The following is a 21,052-nucleotide window of genomic DNA, read 5'->3' as shown; positions in this document are numbered from 1 at the left end:
GGAGGCCAGCAGGATTAAAAGGCAGCAGCCCCCTCCGTGCCTCACCGCCCACAGGCAGAGTCCCAGGGAGCCGGGCAGAGCTCCGGGGTCCCAGCAGAGAGGGTTCTACCAGTTGGCTCCCACCGAAGGCTGGATTTGCTGTTCCTCTGCCCCATCTCCCACACGCGCAGGTGAACGGATTTGGCACCCACTGCAGTCTCAGGTAAGAGGGGTTTGCTGGGACCTGGACAATGAAAGCCAGCATGGGGCTTTGTGGTTTGTTAGGAAACCGGATCTGGAAGAGGACTTTGCTCGGAATATTTCAGAAAAAGAAAAAACAATTGTTCCCTCTAGCAGACCTTAGAGAAGAGCCCTTGGTCCAGAGGGGGTTGCTGGCCCATGTACACCTCCTGTGTCCCAGCAGGGATCCCCTGGCAGTCAGAAGCCATCAAGTGGGAACTGGGATCTTAGGAAGCCCCACCAATCCTGCCTGCTGTGTCCACCAGCACAGAGTGGGGCACCTGCATCTGGGAGAGAGAAGAGCTCAATTTGAAAAGTCTGAACACCATAGTGTCCATCTATTGTGGATGGACATGGCTCTTGTTTGGACTAACACATGGTGGGGCCAGCCTGAAGTTGTCTTTTGGCTTGCTGTAGGTCAGGCATGCACCAGTCAGTACTCACCCTCTTTTGATTCCTATTAGCTAAACATTTAGGATGAGAATAATGACCAGAAAAATAGTTTAAAGCTAAAACTAGCTGAAATTACAAAGGAAACAAGCTGGATGGTCTGTGCTACACACATTTATCACTGCTGCCTGTAAGTGACAAGGAACTGAGTTACAACAGGTGGCAGAAATGTGAGACATGGTATGTGTTCTGGGTGGGCAAACCCGGCAGTGAGGGCACTCAGTGAGGAGTATCAGACAGCCTGGGAGAGGCACAGGGGTGCTGTGACTCTAGTGTGGCTCAGCTGCAAGCTGCCACCCTAAAAAGCAGCCGTATGGAATGGCTCCAGCCTCCTGCAAGGGGTTCAGAGACTTGTCCCCACTGCTTGCTGGTCCTTCTAACCCAAGGGCAGGTTCCTTTCCACTGAGGAAACAAAACCCAGGGAAGGACTGATGGGAGGAGGTCCAGAAGTTGGCTTTGGTCTTGAACTTTTTTCCCTGGCTGAGTTTTATGTTTTTCGTATGACTTTCCCAACTCACTATCAAACTGGGAGCAGGTACGCTGGGGCAGGACACCTTCCTGCCCTTGTATGCCACCAGTCTTTGTGCTGTGCCAATTTTAGTTTCCTGTGAGTTTCAGTGACAATTTCTCAGTTTCAGCTGTGAAACAAAACAATTTTGCAGCTGCCTGGCTGCTGAATTGCACTTTAGCACCCTCATGCACTGGCACAAAAGAAAATAATTCATGCTGAACACCCACAGCAGCTTCTGCAGAATCACCAAAGGTGTAGGGGAAAGGGGAAACACCTCTTTATCTGGCAAATGGAATGAGTTCTCTGAGGGATTTGTCAGTCCTGGAGAAGTCCAAGACAACATCTGAGCAAGGACTGAAACCATTACCTGGTAGTTATGTGTGTTGTGTTCTTGTGTGAACAGGCTTTGTGCACAGCCATCGTGAAATTGATTTCTTTGTCTCACCTGTTGGAACAGCACACACAGAGCTCTGAATCACGGTCACTTCTGGGCTCTGTCACTAGATGGTGACATGCTTCCAGATACAGAGTCCTCCTTCAGTTTATCTTTTTCTTTTAGTGTAAAAGACCAGTAAATAAAGACAAAAAACGTCTGGTTTACCCTCTGCTTATGGAAAACCAGCATTCCCAGCCACAATAAATTCTGCTTAAGATAATTTGATATTTAACTGATTTTTAATATGGCATTGGATTGATTGTTTCTGTAAGAATTACTGCTATAAAAGTAATTTTAGTAATAAACATTTACATAATGACTAATACTCCCTATCTATGCACAATTTAGAGCATCTTTGTCAGCAGACATTGCCAGATGCAAAATGAATGCCTGTTTGTTCATCTTCTAGAAACAAACCTGCACTGAAAGCTTTAAAGTTAATATGTCATTTGGTTGGGAAAAGTACCAGTTTCCCTTCCTCCTGTCTGTTTTCCCTGAGCATGCAACAGTGCTTATTTTTTCCTTGAAATGCTCATCTATAGTTGCAGCCCATAGGCACAGTATTTGCTCTGCTGAAGAAGGTTTGGTGGCTGGTAAGAGACACATGCACTCACCAGAGGTCAGGCACTCATATGTAATTTCCATTCCAGTCCATCGTTCAGTACTGAAGGAGATGTCCTCTGGGATATGAAAATGAGGGCTGGAAAAGGAGAGCTAAATTCCATGAGACATCTGATGAGATCAGGCACACTAGAAACCTGGATGTGTACATTGGTGGCTGCCTGCTGCCTGCGAGGGTTACTGATCTGGTGGGGTGCCTGTGAATGCCTCAGTCCCTGACTCTTGCTTGGTCATTCACCCACAGGTAAAACTACACCTGCCTCTATTAACTGCCAGGAAACAGAATCTGCAATGCCATTGTTCAAGGAGCAAACCCCGTCCCCTTCCCATGGCAGCAGAGGGTCCTGTCTGGGGTTGGAGACAGCCTCCTCTGCTCAGCCATGACTAGTAGGGCTTGGACAGACTTTGGAGAGGGGTATGGCCACGGATCAGCTGGTTGAACAAGTCTGTCTTTATCTTCAGTACATGCCTGGGAGCCCGTGGTCCCTAGTAGGCTCTGGGCCAAGCTGGACACAGCATTGCACAAGAAAGCCCTAGGGGGGATCTCATGGCAACTTAGAACAGTGAGACTAAGCTTAAAATACTGCTCTCTAACCATTAAGAAATCTAGGGGCTATTTTGAGGTAGGTACAGGAATGCAGATTCCCTTATCCTGGCCTCCTCCACACACACCTTCCTCTGTCACACAGCTGCGGGTGGTGGCAGGCTTGTGGTGACTCTGGCCAGAAGCTGAGGCTTGGAGTGTGTGTGTGTGTGTGTGTGTGTGTGTGTGTGAGCTTTCCACATTCCCATTGATGTGGAATGCTACTTAAATGTCTGGTGTTGTCTGAGGCCAGAGCTTGGATGCCTGGCTGCTTGCTCATCCCTCACCCCACCTTGTAAAATTCTTCTTTACAAGGAGCTACTTTCTAATCCAGCTACTTTTCTGTCAAAGGCATGTTGTTCTGGGCTCCCTGTGGTTTGCAATTTTTATTCCATATTCTTCTTCAGAATCCTCCTTGACCTTAAAACTCTTTTTATCTTCTCTCTTCCTTTTTTTCTTTAATTCATTTTTGCTCACTAGTCAGCTCTTGCTGAGATTTGTGTACCAAACCCCACCTGTTTCCCCGGGTTTTCTCGTAAGAGTTAAATACTTCGTTCTGCCCAAGACCCAATCAAGGTGAAGACAGAACCTTTCACAGCTTTCGGGAAGATAGCATTAACACTTCTCCCCCAGCTTCCCTGTGACCCCAGGGCTCGAGCATCATCACCAGCAGGCAAGCCTGGGGCTGCTGGAGGGCATACCTGCCTCTGGGTATGCCACGCTGCTGGCTGGGTTTGTGCGTGCTTGGGGTTTTTGAGGGTAATGAAAGCCTGCCAGCATGTGTGAGGGTACTCTGAGTCAAGGTATTTGGTAAGGTAAAGACACTTCTCATAGCCACATTAATTCCTCTGTCTCCACAGGCACCACAGAAGGCTCACTACCCACCATGGCTGCTGGCCTGGAGAAAGCCTGCCACCGGTGCATATCTAAAATTGCCAGCAATGGTAAGGCAGTTCTGATAGCCATTGCCTTATGTATTTAAGCAGCCCTGCTGTTGCTAAGCCAAGTATATAAAGGAATCACAATGGTACCAAGTCCCACCTGAATCTTTCACTGAAGTTTCCTTTCCTAGATAATTTTGGGTACTGATGGAGTGTGCAATAGTAACTCTACCCTAACAGCAGCTGCCTGTTGCAGTATTTGAAGTATAGCAACCAGCACAAAATTTCAAAAAATATCACCATGTACCTAAATATGGGCAGCAACAGACAGCCTAAGCAAAATAATGTGTTAGCCTCCTCTCTGAAGTGTTACCTTACACATAGTGCAGCAGAAGCATCCACAGGGAAAATCACCTCGTGAAGAGCAGCATAGCCAGCCTGGGAACAAACTCCTAGGAGTGATTCCCACCAAGCAAAACTGCTGCCAGCCTGTGTGATGGCACAGGGACACAAGTCTGGGGATGGAATAGGGTCAGGGATATTCCCCCTGTCACCCAGTGAGATCTGGGACAGGTTACTCTTCCCTCTGCCTGCCGGCTCCCTGGCACAAGGGCCATCTAGGGGGGGGTATCCCCCATAAGCAGCCCCTTCCTGGGGCTTGGAAACATCAATTATCTGGACAGAGGTTGTTGCATGACAGCCTGGGCTTGCTCAGGTTTTAAAGCAACTGGTTCTCCCCACCCAGGGTGGAGGACACAGAGGGCTGTAATGAGCTGACAGCTGGTTGAACAGGCTGGTTCTTGCTCTCAGCAGCAGCGCAGCAGAAAGCTGACCTGGGCTGAGGCTGTGCAAGCTGCACAGAGGCACAGGAGAGATACACTTCAGAGGTGGAGTTTTGTAAGATCAGGGAAGCAGTCTCCTCAGCAGGAGGTTAAAATCCATGGGTTTTAAAGCAGCTTACTCCTGCTGACTGCATCTCCTTTGCAATCTGAGTTGCAAGTGCCTTTTGCTTTCAATTCTAGGTAGTAGCAATTTCTAATTCCACTCAAATACAAGAAGCAGCAAACCCCTTGACCACTCATCATAACTCATACTTTACCCACACTAATTGCTCCATTTGCCAGTCTAGGGTGTTACCTTGGAGTCTTCTATATTCCTCATCTTTGCTTTGCCTGAAAGGCTCTCAAAGATCGGAATGAACTTTTATTAATGATTAAACCCCTCAACTCCTTGCTGTCTTACAACCTGGCAGAGAAAATCAGGCCAAAGGGACAGAAAGCTCAATCCAGGCCTCCCTGCAGAAACCTGGCACAGGTAGAGAAGGAGAGGATATTTTCTGGCCTACTTTTTCATGCTCATCACTGCCCTAGGGGAAAAGAGGGCAGAGGAGTAATGGAAAACAAGGGGTACAGAGCCCTTGGAAAACAAGGGGTAATGGAAAACAAGGGGTACAGAGCCCAAGGGGTACACCCTCATTACACCCTGACAAGTGCCTGGGAGTGGAATTGGGACCCAACTGGTCCCTGTGGGATCCCTCACATCCTGCAGAAAGGACATGCAGGGAGGATCTGGATTCACTGGTGAATACCACAATTTAAAATGTCAAAAGTGGTATTTTCTCTGATTTTTTGTTCCTAGTGTCAACAAGCAAAATGTTACCATTCCCTGTTATTAAATTACCACTCGAACTTCAATAATGAGAGAGAAAATAATTAATCCTTTAGAATTTTTTTTTAAAGATATGGATTAGTTCTGATCTCACCTATGCTCTTCTACACCAGAAGTACCCTCTTGGGTACCTGAAAAGTTACCCATGTGTGAGGAACTCAGAAATACCACTCCAGAAAAGTATCTTCAGGTTCTTATCATGCTCAAGTTCAAAATAAGCTCAGCTTTAGCTGTGGATCAGCTAGTGCATCCAAAATTGATGTTATGTTCATTAAAATGCAAGCCCTCATGAAATGCAGTGATGCTTAATTTCACTTTTCCTCATCATCCTGTATTTATTTTTCAAAGACCTTTTCAGCAAAATCCACATTTGTACCTTTGGTCTCCTGCTATTGAAATAACTCCCAAGAGCTCCAAGAACCCACCTGTGGAGCATCTTTTCATTCTCAGTGTAGCAATTTAAGTTCAGTCTTCAATTTACTGACCAAAATAAAAAAAGCCTAATCCACTACCCTGGGTCTACTGCAAAGCAAACTGAATAGCTCTATATGAAATGCCTAAATATTGTTATAAAACTGCTTCTGGAAATTATTCACAAGGGGCCAAATCCAGAATTTAGACCATGGTGTAACTGTAGTTCAGTATCCAGTGGCATAATATAAAATCCAGGCTAGACACTCTGCAATATTGCTTAACCCCCAAGGCACCTATACCTAGGACATAAATTTTGGGTGATGTGATGCTGATATCTGGGTACCAAAGTTCTATATTGCAGTAATTCAACCCTGCCAAAGCAGAGAGGGGTGGAACACAGCAAAGAGCTGAGCTAGGATTTGGTCAGTTTCCTCACACTTCCCCTGCCTCAAATGGTGTTTTTTTTCCTTTTGGAGGAACTAGAGGCCTCCATGGGAATGGCTGTTCCTTACCCTCAATCCTCCAGCTTCTGAGTATCTAGTCTGGTCAAGGGATTAAATCATGCCAGGGATGGGATTCCTGCCATTCATCCCCAGAGACTAATCCATCAATATATCTCCTTGCTATGGCATTTAGCCTCATGAACAGAGCAGTCTTTGGTTTTGCTCAAGGATATCTCATGTCTCTACTCTTTGGATCACTCACAGGTCTGGTTTTGAGTGCTCAAACCTTCCTGTTATTTTCTTATTTGGTGGTGGCCGTCCAAGCTGAACAGATTTAATTCCTTTCCTTCATGTTACTTCATCCAAGTCTTTTCTGCATACCCCATCTGAGATAGAGACATTTTCCTGTGACTTGAAAGCACAGAATGACAGCCAGTAATCACAGCTACCAAAATCACGGGCAGACTCATGCCTGGTCTGTAAAACACAATCTTACTGGGGCCGGTTCCTCAGAAAGATCCATCGAGACTTTCTCTGCCACCACAACACCCTCACAGGCTGCATTCTTTCTTTTCTCCAAGTGCCTATCAGCACTGCAGGGGATGCCTGCAGATGCCATGCAGGAATAAAACATGGATGAAAATACCTGCTCCCCACCTGCACTCCAGCCTGTTACAGCACCCATGCTGCAGTGCAGCGCACTGTGACACTGCTTGCTGAGCTACTGCATTGCCATCTGCGCCTGCCTCAGGGCACCAGCAGCCATGGGGCCCTGCCAAGTGAATTTGACCCAAATTTCCTAACACCCAGACTGCTGGGAGTCAGGCCCCTTCAGAGCAGCATTCCCACAGGGTGTTGTCCAAAGGGCATGCTTTGGCATATTTTCACACAGAGTTTTGCTCCTCAGCTTGTTCATGCAGATAAATCCTGGGGTAACTGCAGACTTTGTTTGGAAGCTGGTAGTATCTCATGTAAAAAAAAAAAAAATCTTTTTTATCCAGAGCCTGACAGACTACAGAACAAATAGCACCTAGGAGTGATGGCAATGTAACCAACACTTCATTTATTACTGTATTTATTATCAGAGAGCTTGTCATTCTACTGAGCAGCTTGCACTAGAGCTGTATCAGCATACTACAGAGGAGAGTAGGTAGATTGAGATTTATATTCATAAATAGCTTCTGAAAATCTTGTGAAGACTCTTACCTGAAAAGAAATTTTTCTCTCTCCTCAAAGTAAATAGGGACAGCCTGAGCTGATCTGTAATTTTCAAGTGCTTGGAAAACTTGTGGCAGCAAAATAAAGTCTGAGGAGCTCACGGGTGAATTGGTGTCACTTCCAATACTGCCTCCATATCCCAAGCAAATGCCAGAGGGCAACAGGCTGTGTGTCCTGAGGCCAGGCACAACAAGGGAGTGGCAGAGGCCTGGGAGGAGAGCTGCAGTGCAGGGGCATGCCTGTGGAAGATGCAAAGGCTCAGGCATCAGGCAGAAGAGAGACCATGACATACAGCCAAAATGTCAACAGTGATCTCAAGCATTTTTGCTTCTGTGGGGAAATCCTGGCAAGAGGAATTCAGCCAAACAGCAGATTTGTATCGGCTGACTGTACTGCTGGGCAGGAGACACAAAACCTGCACCCACTGATCTAATTTTTGTGAGCACAGATTTCAAGGAACGTGCAAGCTATTCAGCCACCGGCTCTCTTCTTCCTCTGGTGTGATCCCAGACACGGGCTCTTCCCTCCATCCATTTCCCAGCATGTTAGGATCCCACAGCCAGACTTTACCAGGAGCTGCCCTGCTGGTACAGAGCAGTGAGGTTTCCTGCCTGATGCCCAGGCACCAGCTTCATGGAATACCAGATACCCTTCCGAGGCATGCCTGGAAATACTTCCCTGGTTGTGCTGTGTTTTTAGAGACTACCAGCCCTTTCTTGCTACTTATTCCAGGAATGGGGCCAGGGTCTCCTCTGACCAGGCTGTGAGGCGATATCGCCGACACAAAAACACCACAAGCCCCACACGTAGGACCTGCCTGCAGAGCAGCGTCCTCTCTGCTGAGCCGGGCTACCCTGCGGCAAGTACCACTCTCTGAAGCAATTTGTCTTCGGACCAGAACGGGGCAGCAGAGCCCAGACAAACCCGGGCAGAGAAGGCGTGTATCCCGGCTGAGCAGCATTCCTGTGAAACCCCCACACACTCCGGGAAAATCAGTCTTCAGCGCTGCTAGCGACACTGAGAGTGGCTGCAGAGCCCTGCCAGTTGTGTAGGCAATTGTTGAAGAGTCTCACTTTGTTAAACATGGATCTGGAAGCCTTCCCAGACTATGCATCTGCCCCTCCAATTCGAGACCGAAGAGGCTGTTAGCTGAATGGGGAGATAATGAGTAAATACATTCCCAGTGCCTGCTTTGGGAGCGGAATTAATGAACCATTATCTCTTTCTCTTGAGCTTCGAGTGGTCTCTACCTCCCACTTCTCCCCTCCAAAAGCGGGCTGCTGGGCAGATGTCAGACACCAGCAAGCACGGACACCTGTGTGCCAGATGTGCAGCCTCGCATGCACATGAGCCCCCTGAGCTTTTTCCACAGCTTACTGCAGCATCCCTCCCCGGGGTCAGGCAGAACAGGCGCTGCACAACTAACAAATGGCATGATGCCTTCTCCTCCTCGTCCTCCTCCTCCTCCCGGGCTCTTGAGCACTTCCCTTGCAGCAGGAACAGGGATAGGAGGCAGCTGCGAAACCACAGGCAGAGGGGTGACGTCGCTCCGAGGGCTGCGCTGCGGTGACAGCACTTGCGGCCACACCAGGCAGTCGGTGCAATGCCTGCAGACCTGAGCAGCACCCCTTTGGGCACCAGATAAATGAGTTGCCCAGCCTGTGGGCACTGTTTGCCCAGAAATGATGTTGGAAGCCCAACTTATTTACAATACCATCACTTCTTGATATGAAAGAACAGTCTAGATAACGGCAAGAGGAGCTAGCACAAAATGTGGCATGTGGTGAAAAGGGAGGCTCTAGGCTGAGTTGTTCTAATGAGAGGCTGTCAGTAGCTGAAAGAGCTTAGTCAAGTGTAGGACACTATTCAAGCAGAGGAAGAATTTCTGTATTATGCAGTACTCAAGAGATAGGAGTCTGAGCAAAAATGAGAGAGAGGGAGGGTGGGGGGGAGGAGACAGGCAGACAGGGAAAGGAGGAGGGGGTGGCACAAAGGAACAGAAGTGCTTTCTTTGGCTCAAAATACCCTCAGTCTCCCCCAGTTCATGGAGATAACAAACATGCTACTTCTGAGAAAGATGTCTCTTAAGGGCTTAAGTAAGATCCTGGTTCTCTGTGGAGAAAACACGAGCAGCATGTGGGGGATGGTGTGTTCCCATGAAAAGTGTCTGCGAGTCAGAAAGCCTGGTGGATCTGCTCTGAATTTTGATGCTGCTCCTATGTCCTCTCTGTTTCTCCTTCTGGAAAACAGAGGCGGTGATGCTGCCCTTTTTCTCTAAGGCAGCCTGAGGGTGGTATTTTGGCAGTGCTGCAGAATTTTCCAGAGTGGCACTGTCTGCAGGGTGCTGGCAGTGTCCCTGCTCCTGCACGGCCAGGGGGACACCGTGCACCTTGCAGAGGTTGCAGTTCTCTGGCATGGGGAACTGCAGGACGCAGTTTACCTGGGGAAAGGGCTGGCCCCAAGCCAAATCCAAATACTTGCTCCAAGATTTCTTTCATAAGCCTCCAAGGAGATGTCCTACTCCTTTTCTTATCCATGCTCTTCTCGGCCCTTCTGCAATCTATGCCCACCTGCACTTTGGCACCCTCAGGTACCCGCTTGCAGCCTGAGCCATTTCTGGGAGGGCTCTGAAGGGACACTTGTCACAGAATGTCCTCATTATATTTCACTCTTATTTGGCAGGGCAGCCTTTCACTTTAATGTTGCCAAGTGTTCATGATTAGTCACAGAGGGGACAGCTCTTGTGAGACAGGCTGCTCACACTGTTCTAGACACTAGTGTCCCTCACCCACCAGGAAGGTAAGCACTCATCCTCTGCAGCACCTGGCTGTGCAGGGGAAACACCAGGGCTCAGATACACCAGCAACTCTCTAGGGAGTCAGTAAGCCCCTCAGATCCATTCACCTGCAGGGAGAGTCTGTGTGCACCCCTTAGAGCATCCTTCCACACAGCTTAAACTGATCTAGCCCAATGACAAATCCCACTCCTTGCAGCAGGGCTGCTGCCTTTGTGCTCGTGAGCTAAGCTGGGCCAGGGAGTTAGACCAGCCTGAAACTATTCACATCTGTGATAAAGACAGTTTATTTAGCTATCAGTGAAAAGTAAGTGGAATGGCATTAAAGCTGCTATTTGCTTAGCAAACAGATACGGCTCATCAGTTGCCATGGATTAGCTGATGCAGAATTACTTGTTACTGCACAGTCGCCTGGCAGTGCCTCTGAAAAGGATGCAGGATAAGGCAGCAGTGGATGACTCCTTGCCCTTGGATTAAGACAAGCTGCAAGCAGTACCTTCAAAAGCAGTTTGTGTCTCTCACTGCATCCTGGAAGTGATAAAACATGTACTGGTCTCATCACTGCAAATGCTGCACCTCACAGGTGATATTCCCACCCCATCAAGTGCACTGTATTTCTTCCTACACAATTGTGTGGATTTACAGAGCATCTGTAAAGAGCTGGATGGAAATGCTGGCCTCTAAACTTGAACTAGCCCAAATAACAGTGTCTTTCTTTTCTCCTTCACAGCATGCTTTATATTTGGTCTCCTCGCTTTCCTTGCCTTACCACTGTCCATGACTTTTATAGGTAAGTTGCCAACTAAATTGAAAATAGAAACTTCCTGGCACTCTGTGGCAGGTTAACATATCTGGTGGAAGAAAGGAACTGGAAAATTCAGGGTTTCCAACTGTTAAACCCCTGTCTTGGTACTTTAGCTTCAGACAGAATCTCAGCCCACACTCTGTATCAAGAATGAAGGAGTACTTGAATTCTGACCCTGTTTATCTTAAAAAACCCTCCAGTGTGTTTTACCTCAAAACCCAGCTTTGTCTGTGGGAGGAAGCTCAGAATCTGACATATGAGAAGATTTCATTACTCAGGATCCCTCTGTATTAACTACACTGCAAAAATTTTAGAAGCATAGTGCTGGAAGGGAAAAAGAGATGTTGTAGGCTGCTATTTCTCCCTTTTTGAAAGTCAGACCTGGTTTTTGGCTGATCTGCCCTAGAAGGCTGGATTTGTGAGTAGCAGTTCAAGATCAAATATTTAAGAAAGGAAAATCCTTTGAGCTGCAGAATTTTATTCCTTTTTAAACTGCATAAGGCCCCTCTTAAGCATCACCTTTCCCTTACCATTAACATAGATCTTTGTTTTTCCTGTAATGCTTCATTGCTCCCTTTGGGCCTTTCACATCCTCCATATGGGTTGTGAACCCCACTTAAGAAACATCAGTGGAGACACCAATCCACCTCTGCTTTTAGACAGGCCCATGTGCTCACAGCATCCCTGACAGATGTCTGACTTGCCCTTGCTCACGGAAATTCCATGGCTTCCCAAGGAGGCCATTTCAACATTTTATTGTCTCAAAGACAAAATATTTTTCCCCATATCCAACCAGAATTTTTCCTACGGCAAATTAAACAGATTACAGCCTGTCCTGCCCACTGTGGTCACAAAAACATATTGGTCACTGTCCTACTCAAGAGATCCTTTGAACTGTTTGAAGGCTGCTATTATAACCCTGCTCCATCTTCTCTTTTGTTTTCCCAGAGGTCTTAAAAACCTAATTCTTTCGTCCTGACCTCACAGGTCACTGTTTCTGTAGCTTTTTTTTTTTTTTTTCATTTTTGCCTCCGTCCTTTGACCTCTGTGCAATGTAAGTATTTTTCTTTATTAATAAAAGAATGATGTAACACAGGCCTCCAGCTGAGACCTGAGGAATGAGCAGTGCAGAGTAATTAGCTCCTCTGTTTAACATGCAGGATTTCTGTAAACACACCTCAAAATGAAACATGGTCTCTCTGCACCAACCCATTTCCTCCAATTTAGTTTATGATGCATTGTAAGCCCAGATGGTTTTTGGCAGTGCTGCTCCCTACCAGACATATCAGTTTTTGTCTTGTAGATTTTGAATGCCTTTTTCCGGTGTATCCAGATCACTGAATTCAAAGTCCTCAAGAGCTGTTGTCTTTGAGAAGCCCTTGTCTTTGAGAAGCTGTTCACTTCACCTGGTGCCTCATTCCTCATGAAGGATGGTCCAAAGGATCTCTAGATGCAGACGCTGAGGGCAAGCTGCATCCCACCTAGACTCAGACTGTGTGCATCCACAGCCACGCTGAGTGCTGTGTGTTATCCTTGCAGGCTGTTAAGGGAAATTCCCACACCCTCTCTTAGGCGTCTGCCTTGAGATGAGGTGACTTTTAAGGCAGTTGGGATGCCTGGCCCATTGGCATGGATAGTTATCCAAACCCACATTGTCTTCAGCAAAGGCTGGTGCTATTCCCTTAATCTGGGGCTTTCAAAGTACCACTCATGACTATGGTGGGATTCCAATTAGGATGTCCTAATTAGGAACCAGGGAGTTCTAATGAGGGATTAGGGAGCAATTTGGAAGTAGCAAAATGGACTGAACAGCTGCATCTCAACACTTCTGCTCTTATATATATATCCATGACTTAAGATTGCTATTTATCCCTTAAGAAGATGCTAGCTTTAGCTTCTCCCCAGGCTGAATATGCCTGAACTGTGAAATAGGGATGGGAAGGTATAATACAAAATGTGGTATGGTTTCCATGCATACTGACATCCTGCCTTCTGGAAATGAATCCAGATCTGGAATCTGACCACTTACAAATATAATTTCTCAGGAATATTTCACAGTATCTTTAAGATCAGTGAGAAGCGGAAAGTCTATAGTAAGATATCAGCCTGGAGCTCTGGATATCTCCTGCATCAGATACAGAGCCGTTTTTTCCCCCACAGCTTACTGAAATTAAGAGATAATGTCACTATAATGTAGTGTTGTCAGAGGATATTGGTTTCCTGCAGCTCCATATCAGCAGAGGTATTTTTAGGAAAATGAAATGTCAAGGAAAATGCAGATATTTATTTTCCAAGCAAAACTCTATGATTTTCTGATAATATTCTGTTACCATGATCTCCGAAAAAAACTTGCTGATGTGCCTCCAGTCATTTCGGCTCTTGCTTCCTACAGAGGAACACTGGGAGATAAAATACTTGTTAAAACTCAGAGATGAATAACAGGCAGCCCTGGTAATAATTACACGCTAACATGATACACTCTTAAAATTCAATAATGCTGTAAATCACAGTATAATTCAAGATACATAAAAAGGACTCAGCATATTTTCCAAGCTGCAGACTTGTGACATCACTTAAGCCATAGAATGTTTAGCAGCTTTTTCACTTTTACTGGCAGAGAAGATCCCTTTTTTCACTAAACACTCCAAAGATATAGAGATTTATTTACATTTTTTTTTAGTTTCCGGGACAGTGAAGGATTACTCTCAATAATCCATTCCTGTATGTTGTCCAGAGTACCTTTATATACAGAATACCCCAAGGGTAGCTAAATCACATTTGAAAGCTGATGACATGGGGTTTTTTTTAATAAGCAGCCTAAATTGCCCCCTGTTCAAATTTAACCCAGTACAACTCCTCACACTCATAACACCAAATAATTCATCAAATCTAAAATTCTCCTGAGAATTGTCTGAAACTTATTCTCGTACTCTATGCCTTTATGTGGGAACCAGTCTTGTGCTTTAGCAGTTGTTGTTTAACACAATCTTTCCTTGCATTCCAGTCCTTCAGCCAGTCCTCTGATTTGCTGACATGCTTTCTGATAAAATGGTGCCCAAAAGCAATTACTTTGAGATAAATTCTCTGCAGCACCTAGATCCAAGTGTAAGGCCCACACTCAGGGCTCGACTGAGGTCTGTGCTAAGTGATGACAGCTGCAGCCATGCATAGGAACACTGAAAATGGCCTGGCATGTTGAGGTCTCTGCCTCCCATTAGGAATAATGTTGTGTAGTGGGCACCAAAGAGCAGGTCAGCCTTGCTGTACAGCAGCCCTCCTTTCCTGTGGGTGTACTTCAGCCATTTCAGCTGAGAAGAGTAAAGCAGCTAAAAGAGGCCAATGATGTATTGATTTTTATTTGTCCTGACCTCTCATCTCATGGGTAATTATGAGTTACAAGGACACTTGGTTGGTAGCAATCCTTTATGGGCCATGCCAGAGCACTGCCCCAAACGGTGCCCCTAGAGAAGCCATTGTCCTGTTTGCTCACAAGTGCTCTTTCCATTTGCTGGACCCTATGTCCTGGATCCCACTGCACTGTTGTTCTGTGGTAGCCAAGAGGTAAAATGTGTAAGTACCTCTGCATTCCCAAGCCTCCCATCTCTTGTTTTTTTCCCTTTGGATGCTGTTCAGGCTGTGTCTGATCTTGCAAAGGTCTTTGGTTCATTCATTTGGACTCCTGTGCTGGTCTGTGTTGTGGTCAGGCTCAATTGCTTTTCACTCTGAACCACAGATTGCTCTGGCTTGCAGGGAGCACTGCAGTAGAAGCAGACCTTTGATCTCTTATGGTCAATATATCCCATCTCTAGCAGTTAAAGGAGAACATAGTTGTTGCTTGTGGGAAAGAAGAGGTAGCACTGATGCTTTCCAACTAGTTTTGGTGCTCCCAGATAAACCAAATACATGCTGTGTGAGAAATGATTGGCACATTTGCTGATTTCACTGTAACAAATACCAGTGCCCATCTGTCAACTGTAGGGCCACATTTCCTATTCACATCTTGGGGTGTATTTTTAAAGTTACTACTGTATCACCTGCTTTGACCTACTCTTTTGCTGTTATATCTGTTTGCAGTAGTCTCCCAAAACCTACAGAGTGCCGCTGTCTGTCACTCAAATCCTTCCCAAGACTGACAGATATCATGTTATATAATTTTATATATATATATATATATATATATGAAAGGATTCTATAGTAGATTTGTCTGGGAAAGAGAATCGGAGCAGCATGAGAAAAAAAGAGAAAGGCATTTTTCTCGACTTCTTTTCCCCCCCAAACTGAAATCTCAGTTAACACATTGGAAATAGAAATTGCCTAGGTTCCTAAACTGAAATATATTCCCAGTGATCCCTGGCCAGCTGCTTTTGTGGCAGGCCATTAGATGGCCAAGAACTTTGGAAACCTTGGCAGCAGCTTTCTGATGAATTTGATGTAATTTGTGACAATTTCCCTGCTGCCCACCCCTGTAAAGCCGGGAGTCTGATCAGGTCTCAATGTTACATAGTGGCAAAATGGACAAAAAAATCACAGCTTTGTAATAAGAATGAAAGGGGAGAGAGTCCAAATTCATCTAAGTGCAATGTTTTTCATTTATACAAAGGTTGGTAATAAATGCTTAGTATAGAAGAGTCCACTGGACTCAACAGCCCTTACACACAGGGGATCACAAAACTGCAGACCACAAAACACTCTCCCATGTCCTGTGACTAAAGTCAGACCTGTAGCAAGAAACCACAATCCAGAGCACCTGTATTATGCCATGCAAAGAGTGCAGGAGAGTTTCAGGACATGAGCAATGTTATGGACAAGCAACAGCAGTGGATTTGGTGGGCAAATTGACAAGCTAAAGAGGATTACAGCTATAGAAAAGAAAAACCAAACCAAACCAAAAAAAACCCCCAAAACAACAAAAAAACTCCACCAAACCAAAACCCACTGGTACTTCTTTCCTAATTCCTCCTATTCAGTGTAGTTCTGAAAATGGAGGCAAGATGTTTCACCTGAGAGATGCTTAGCAATAAGACTTGCACATTCCTTTTGGTATCCTGCAACTAGGTAACCCCAGTTATTCAAAGAAAAGTCAGAATATCTCCTTGCAAACTATTTATATAGCAAGAAGAAAACAGAAAATCCTTTCTACTCTGTGCAACTGATCTGTCAAAGCCCTAAAGCATGGGATCAATACCAATAAAATTACAGTGTAATGAACTGTTTAAAATTTCTGAAGATGCCATTGGGTAAGAGCCTTGGGCAAGGGATTCATCCCAGCTAACTTACAGGTATCTATAGCTGGCTGTCTGGATTTCTTGTATAGCCCTGGAGAGACAGAAGTGCTTTCAGGGACCAACTCACCCAACCCATTTCAAATGCCTATCTCAGGAAAAATGAATTGAATTTTACAAGTGCCTATTTCTCCCTATTGACTTCAGAGTGTAGAAAACTAGTTCACATATGGATGCCTGCATTGCAGACATCTATATTTGGACAGATGAGTTTCACTGCCACAGACCTGTATCACAAGCTTCAGTCTCTACTGCCAGCAACATCCTCACACATCCATACACACTCTTCCCTAAAACTTACCCAACTTTCTCTTTCTTGCAGTAGATTTGAGGGTTGCCAGGGTCCTCAGCTCCATAACAACCATTTCTTTTATCCTCCAGCAACCCAAACAGCTTGGAAACTTGAGCTTCTACAGCTCCCTATCAGCTGCCTGGAAAGCTAAAACAGTTCCAGGTGCACCCACGGGTATTGGCTCCCAAGCTTCCAGGCATCTGACTCAGGAACATGCCACACTCATAGGAACTAATGAGCAGGAAAATCCTGGGGGAAGTTTATCAGAATTCCTTCTTTTCGTAGTTTTGATTTTCAGTGGATTTTCTACTGCTGATGAAAATTTCCTGTCCAGCTCAGTCAATGGTTCATTTAACAAAGAGCTGTCATTTAACAAAGAGCTGTGGCTGAAATGAATGACCTCTATATGTGGCTGCAATTAGTATTGCCACAAAATAGCAGTGTTGGTTTTGCCTTTGCTCTCTCTCTTCTTTCTTCTGCCTTTTGCTTGTTCATGGCTCTCACTCCTCTAGTGGGAGGTGCAGCCCCCTTTTAATTCAGCCCCCATTCCAAGAGACCCAGGATACAAGTCTTGGGTGTAAGCAAGACATTTCACTTACAGCATCTATAGTTCTCACTGTACAGCTTGTTGCAATATCTGGTCACTTGAGATAACAAACATCCATTTTTGCCATTCAGGAATGAAGTTTTTGGAAGACTGCCCAGTTCAGCCACTGATTCCCTTATATCTGTTGGTGGGTGGCGTGATTGGCAGCTTAAAGGTAATGTGCCTTCTGTGTGTGAAAAATATTTTGTGTGACTTGACTTTGACTTGCTACTTAAGACATGATGATAGCTCCACACAGCCACATGCACCCAGTGCTGGAGAGCTACGGGATCAGGCTATGCTTGTTCCAGCACCAAAAGCACCTGTCAGTCAAGTGAGCTGCTAATGAGCTCAGCATTGTCCCACACATTGTGGTGTGACTTTCTCCTGCACCACAGCATCTGTGCTACCATCCCTGCTGAGAGAAATGATACTTAACAAGGATGCCTGTGGTAAATGGGGTCCTTTTTCCACAAGCAATCCTCCAAGCATGTCAAATCTTTCTCCATTATTTTCATACAGTCAGGACAAAAAGCTAAGTTACTCTCCTTGCTTTGAGAGTACCACAAAACCACTTGTGTTTGTACACAGTCCTTCACAAGTTCAATTTACTCCCACTCTGACCTGGCCAGAAGTAAATGACTGCAGCAGAATCACTTCCTTCCAAAGTGAATATATCCCTGCAACACAGCAGGGCTTATTAATCTAGATGCACCATTTTCTAACCACAGCTATCTGTCTTCTAGTGGACTGTGCTCAGTTATATCTTTGCTGAGCCCCAGCCTGACAGTTTGACAAGTAGAGGCACCCTCATACCAGTGATAAACCCTGGTCACTATAAAGCTATACAACTCTGCATTGACTCTAAAGGATCCACCCTGTTCTGACAGTCCCTTTGCAGAAGGTGTTAACTGGCTTTTAGGGAGCACGAAGAGCCTCACTACAACATTTCTAGCCATTTTCTTTGCCAGGACTGAAAGAAAGAGGAAAGAATCGTCCTCTGCAGGTCTCTGCATTCACTGCACTCTTTCAGAGTGGTAACCCAACAAAACCACAGTACATCACTGGGATATGAATCATGCCCTCCAAGGACCTTTGGTCAGTAAATAAGAAAATGGAAAAAAAAAAAAGAAAGTGCTTAATCTTGTTACAAGGAATTTGCTGCGTTGTGAGTTCTACTGGCAAATGCTTAGTCATTCAATCACACTAGTGGACTTATCTGTATAATCAAAGGTTCATTTAATAATAGTTTAGAAAAGATTAGAGCAGAACTGAAAGGCAATTTTGAGGCTAGTGGACTGAAGCTTTCATAAAAAATGTTGACTCATTCTTAGCTATTTCTGGTTTAAAAGTCAGTTTTTCTCACTATAACTAAGGTGGCAAACGGATCAGTTAATATTCATGCTGACATCAAATAATGGTTTGAATTTTACTTCAGTTGACAGCAGGACTGCTTATTTTGCAGTTTGGCAGTGCATTTGGTCAGAACTTGATTAGCTTCACTCATGTTTTATCTCAGCGCTTGGTCTGCAGCCAAATTCAAGTCTCTCGCAGGTCTGATCTCTGCCCTCTGTTCTGTTCACTGACTGCACTGACTTCATCCAGCAGTGCCCTCATTTGAACTCTGAAAGTTAAAAGGTCACAGAATGGGTGCAGGATGAAGTCTGAAAGGATGCTGTCCTGTGATGGACAACATCTAATAGCAAGTCATTCTAGCCCAGATCTGTGCAGTCTGTAGGCTCCTCTATTTCTTTACCACCTCCAGTCTTTTAAAAAGCAATGGTAACTGTTCACCAAGGCAACTGAACCATTCTAGAGCACCCAGAGAGGCCTGTTGAATTTATGCCATGCTGCTCCATAAATGTATGTTCAGCAGCTAGTAACAATGCGAGCGACTGCCAGCAATTTCTTCAATCACGCTTGGCAAGGCAATATCCATAAGAATTAAATGCGGTTTTCAGCTCCAGCCACAGGCAACCTCATGCAGAAACTTCAGAGCTACTGGCCAGGCAGGTTTATCCCCTCTGTGCCTCATGAGTCTGTGTAAAACAAATGTTCACATGAGAAGATGATAGTTTGAGCAAGCCTGTTGCTTTGAGTGCTCAGCTGGATGTGAGACATCAGTGGAAACATAATTTTTTTGCCTATGTTGGTGCTCGGACTTTAAACTGTGTTTCTCAAAAACTGGTACCAACATCTGGGCTGGAAAATATCTGGGCTGGATATGGTTGGTTTTGTGAACAAATATTTAACCATTTATATATAAACAAACAGTTTTCCAGAGAAGAGTAAGGATAAGAGAAAACTCTGGATTCTCTTGCTAAGTTTTTCCTATTGAAAATGGGGCACATGGAATAAAATCTGAACCAGGAAAAATATATACCCAAACAGGTTTTCCTTGGCCAGTGTTCTGGAGAAAGAAGAGTGTAAAATGAGGGATGCTCTTCTCTTTCATTTCAAGCAGAAAAATGAGCACGGATTATAACTCTGTGAAAGAGAACAGACTGAAAACCCCAGTGAATTTATGTGTGTTCTTTGTATTGCTAAGACTAAATGAGAAATCCAGGCAACACTGATGAATCCTACTGCATTTCCCTGTATACCAGCCCTTCCTAACCACCTGGCATCATGCTATTCCACATATTTCTCTGCTAGTTTCGACTGAAGGCAGGAATGGGGCAATCTGGGAAAATGGCACTTAATTGAAGAAAATTTGACAACAGTACATTGCAAGTATCTAAAGCAATTTCTTTGAGGTTTAAGTCATAGTCTATATGCTTTATAATTTGATACAAACTGATCCAACTTTACAACTATGGAAAAATAGAGTTAGAAGAGAAAAATCTACCCACTACAAGGCAGGAACTACACTACTTAAGTCATTTAGCGGTTACTGTAATCTGTTCTTAAAAGTCTCCAGTGTGGGGGCTGCTGCCATCTCCCTACGCAATCTGTTCTCATGCCTTTCCATCAGCAATTTTTTTCCAGTGTATGACCCCCCCACTGGTGAATAACCTACAAGGAAAAATTGCATTATTTTCCAGCAGTACCTGCCCCATTTATGGCTCCTTAGCTTTCTCTTACGCTGTTTTCCCACACCCAATTTAATTTGACCCAAAGACTGGCAGTGGCCAGAAAGTGTTCAGACTCTCTGCAGCCACTTTACTTATTCCCTTTTCTCCCCCAATGCCTCCAGGTGACTCTCCTGCTGTACGACTCAACCAGGATGAGGCAGCTGCTTTCCAAGTCTGTTGTGATTGATGATGATGACGACGATGAGTATCCCTGGAGGCAGAATGCTCACAAGTACTACGTCCATCTAACTCTCAGCCTTTTCCTCTTTCTCTGGTTCATTCTTGGGAACTACTGGGTTTTTTCTGTGTATCTGCCAAATTTCATCCCGCCTTTTCATCAGCCTCAGGATTACTGTGACAAAACCCTGTACATTTTTGCTGTTGGTGTTCTCATTATTAGCCATACTGTTCTGTTTCTCCTTATCTTCTGTAGCTGCTGCATATACTGTTTTTCCAGGCAAAGATTCTCTTCTGAGGAAGACTAAATGCTACATAAATAAATCTCCAGATGTTTGGGGAAGTGTGTACAACAAAGAACAGGCAATAATTCACCCTTGTGTACATCTTTGTTGTATGATATATATGTGTGATAGCAGTCAGCTTCAAGAGGAAATTAAAAAATACAGTGCCATCTGGAAATAGCTATGCTGGAATACAGCATAGTCTATGCAACAATGCTGTTGCAGGTGCCAGGGTGTACCCCTGCTAACTTTTACATCCTATTTTTTAACTCTGGATGTTTTACCAGGAGCAAGCTCTTGCAGATGGCAAACTC

At 45.0% G+C, this 21,052-nt stretch overlaps 1 protein-coding gene across 1 annotated transcript; it reads left to right on the top strand.

Moving 5' to 3' along the window:
- The first annotated feature begins 36 nt into the window (after positions 1-36).
- Positions 37-20,762, top strand: TMEM272 (transmembrane protein 272). Its single transcript, XM_031056826.1, has 5 exons — positions 37-202; positions 3,681-3,764; positions 10,969-11,028; positions 17,296-17,378; positions 20,400-20,762. The coding sequence occupies exons 2-5, from the start codon at positions 3,707-3,709 to the stop codon at positions 20,760-20,762; spliced, it is 564 nt and encodes a 187-aa protein (XP_030912686.1). The 5' UTR covers positions 37-202; positions 3,681-3,706.
- Positions 20,763-21,052: the final 290 nt, after the last annotated feature.

This window comes from Geospiza fortis, unplaced genomic scaffold (assembly GCF_000277835.1).
Source record: "Geospiza fortis unplaced genomic scaffold, GeoFor_1.0 scaffold194, whole genome shotgun sequence".
Classification (NCBI taxonomy): domain Eukaryota; kingdom Metazoa; phylum Chordata; class Aves; order Passeriformes; family Thraupidae; genus Geospiza; species Geospiza fortis.
This window is presented reverse-complemented; position numbering and strand designations above follow the sequence as displayed.

Excerpts from the sequence above, each read along its gene's own strand:
- TMEM272 (XM_031056826.1), top strand. The coding sequence starts at position 3,707 with ATGGCTGCTGGCCTGGAGAAAGCCTGCCACCGGTGCATATCTAAAATT. Across the intron at positions 11,029-17,295 it reads ACTGTCCATGACTTTTATAG|GAATGAAGTTTTTGGAAGAC; the intron begins GTAAGTTGCCAA and ends TTTGCCATTCAG. Across the intron at positions 17,379-20,399 it reads GCGTGATTGGCAGCTTAAAG|GTGACTCTCCTGCTGTACGA; the intron begins GTAATGTGCCTT and ends CAATGCCTCCAG.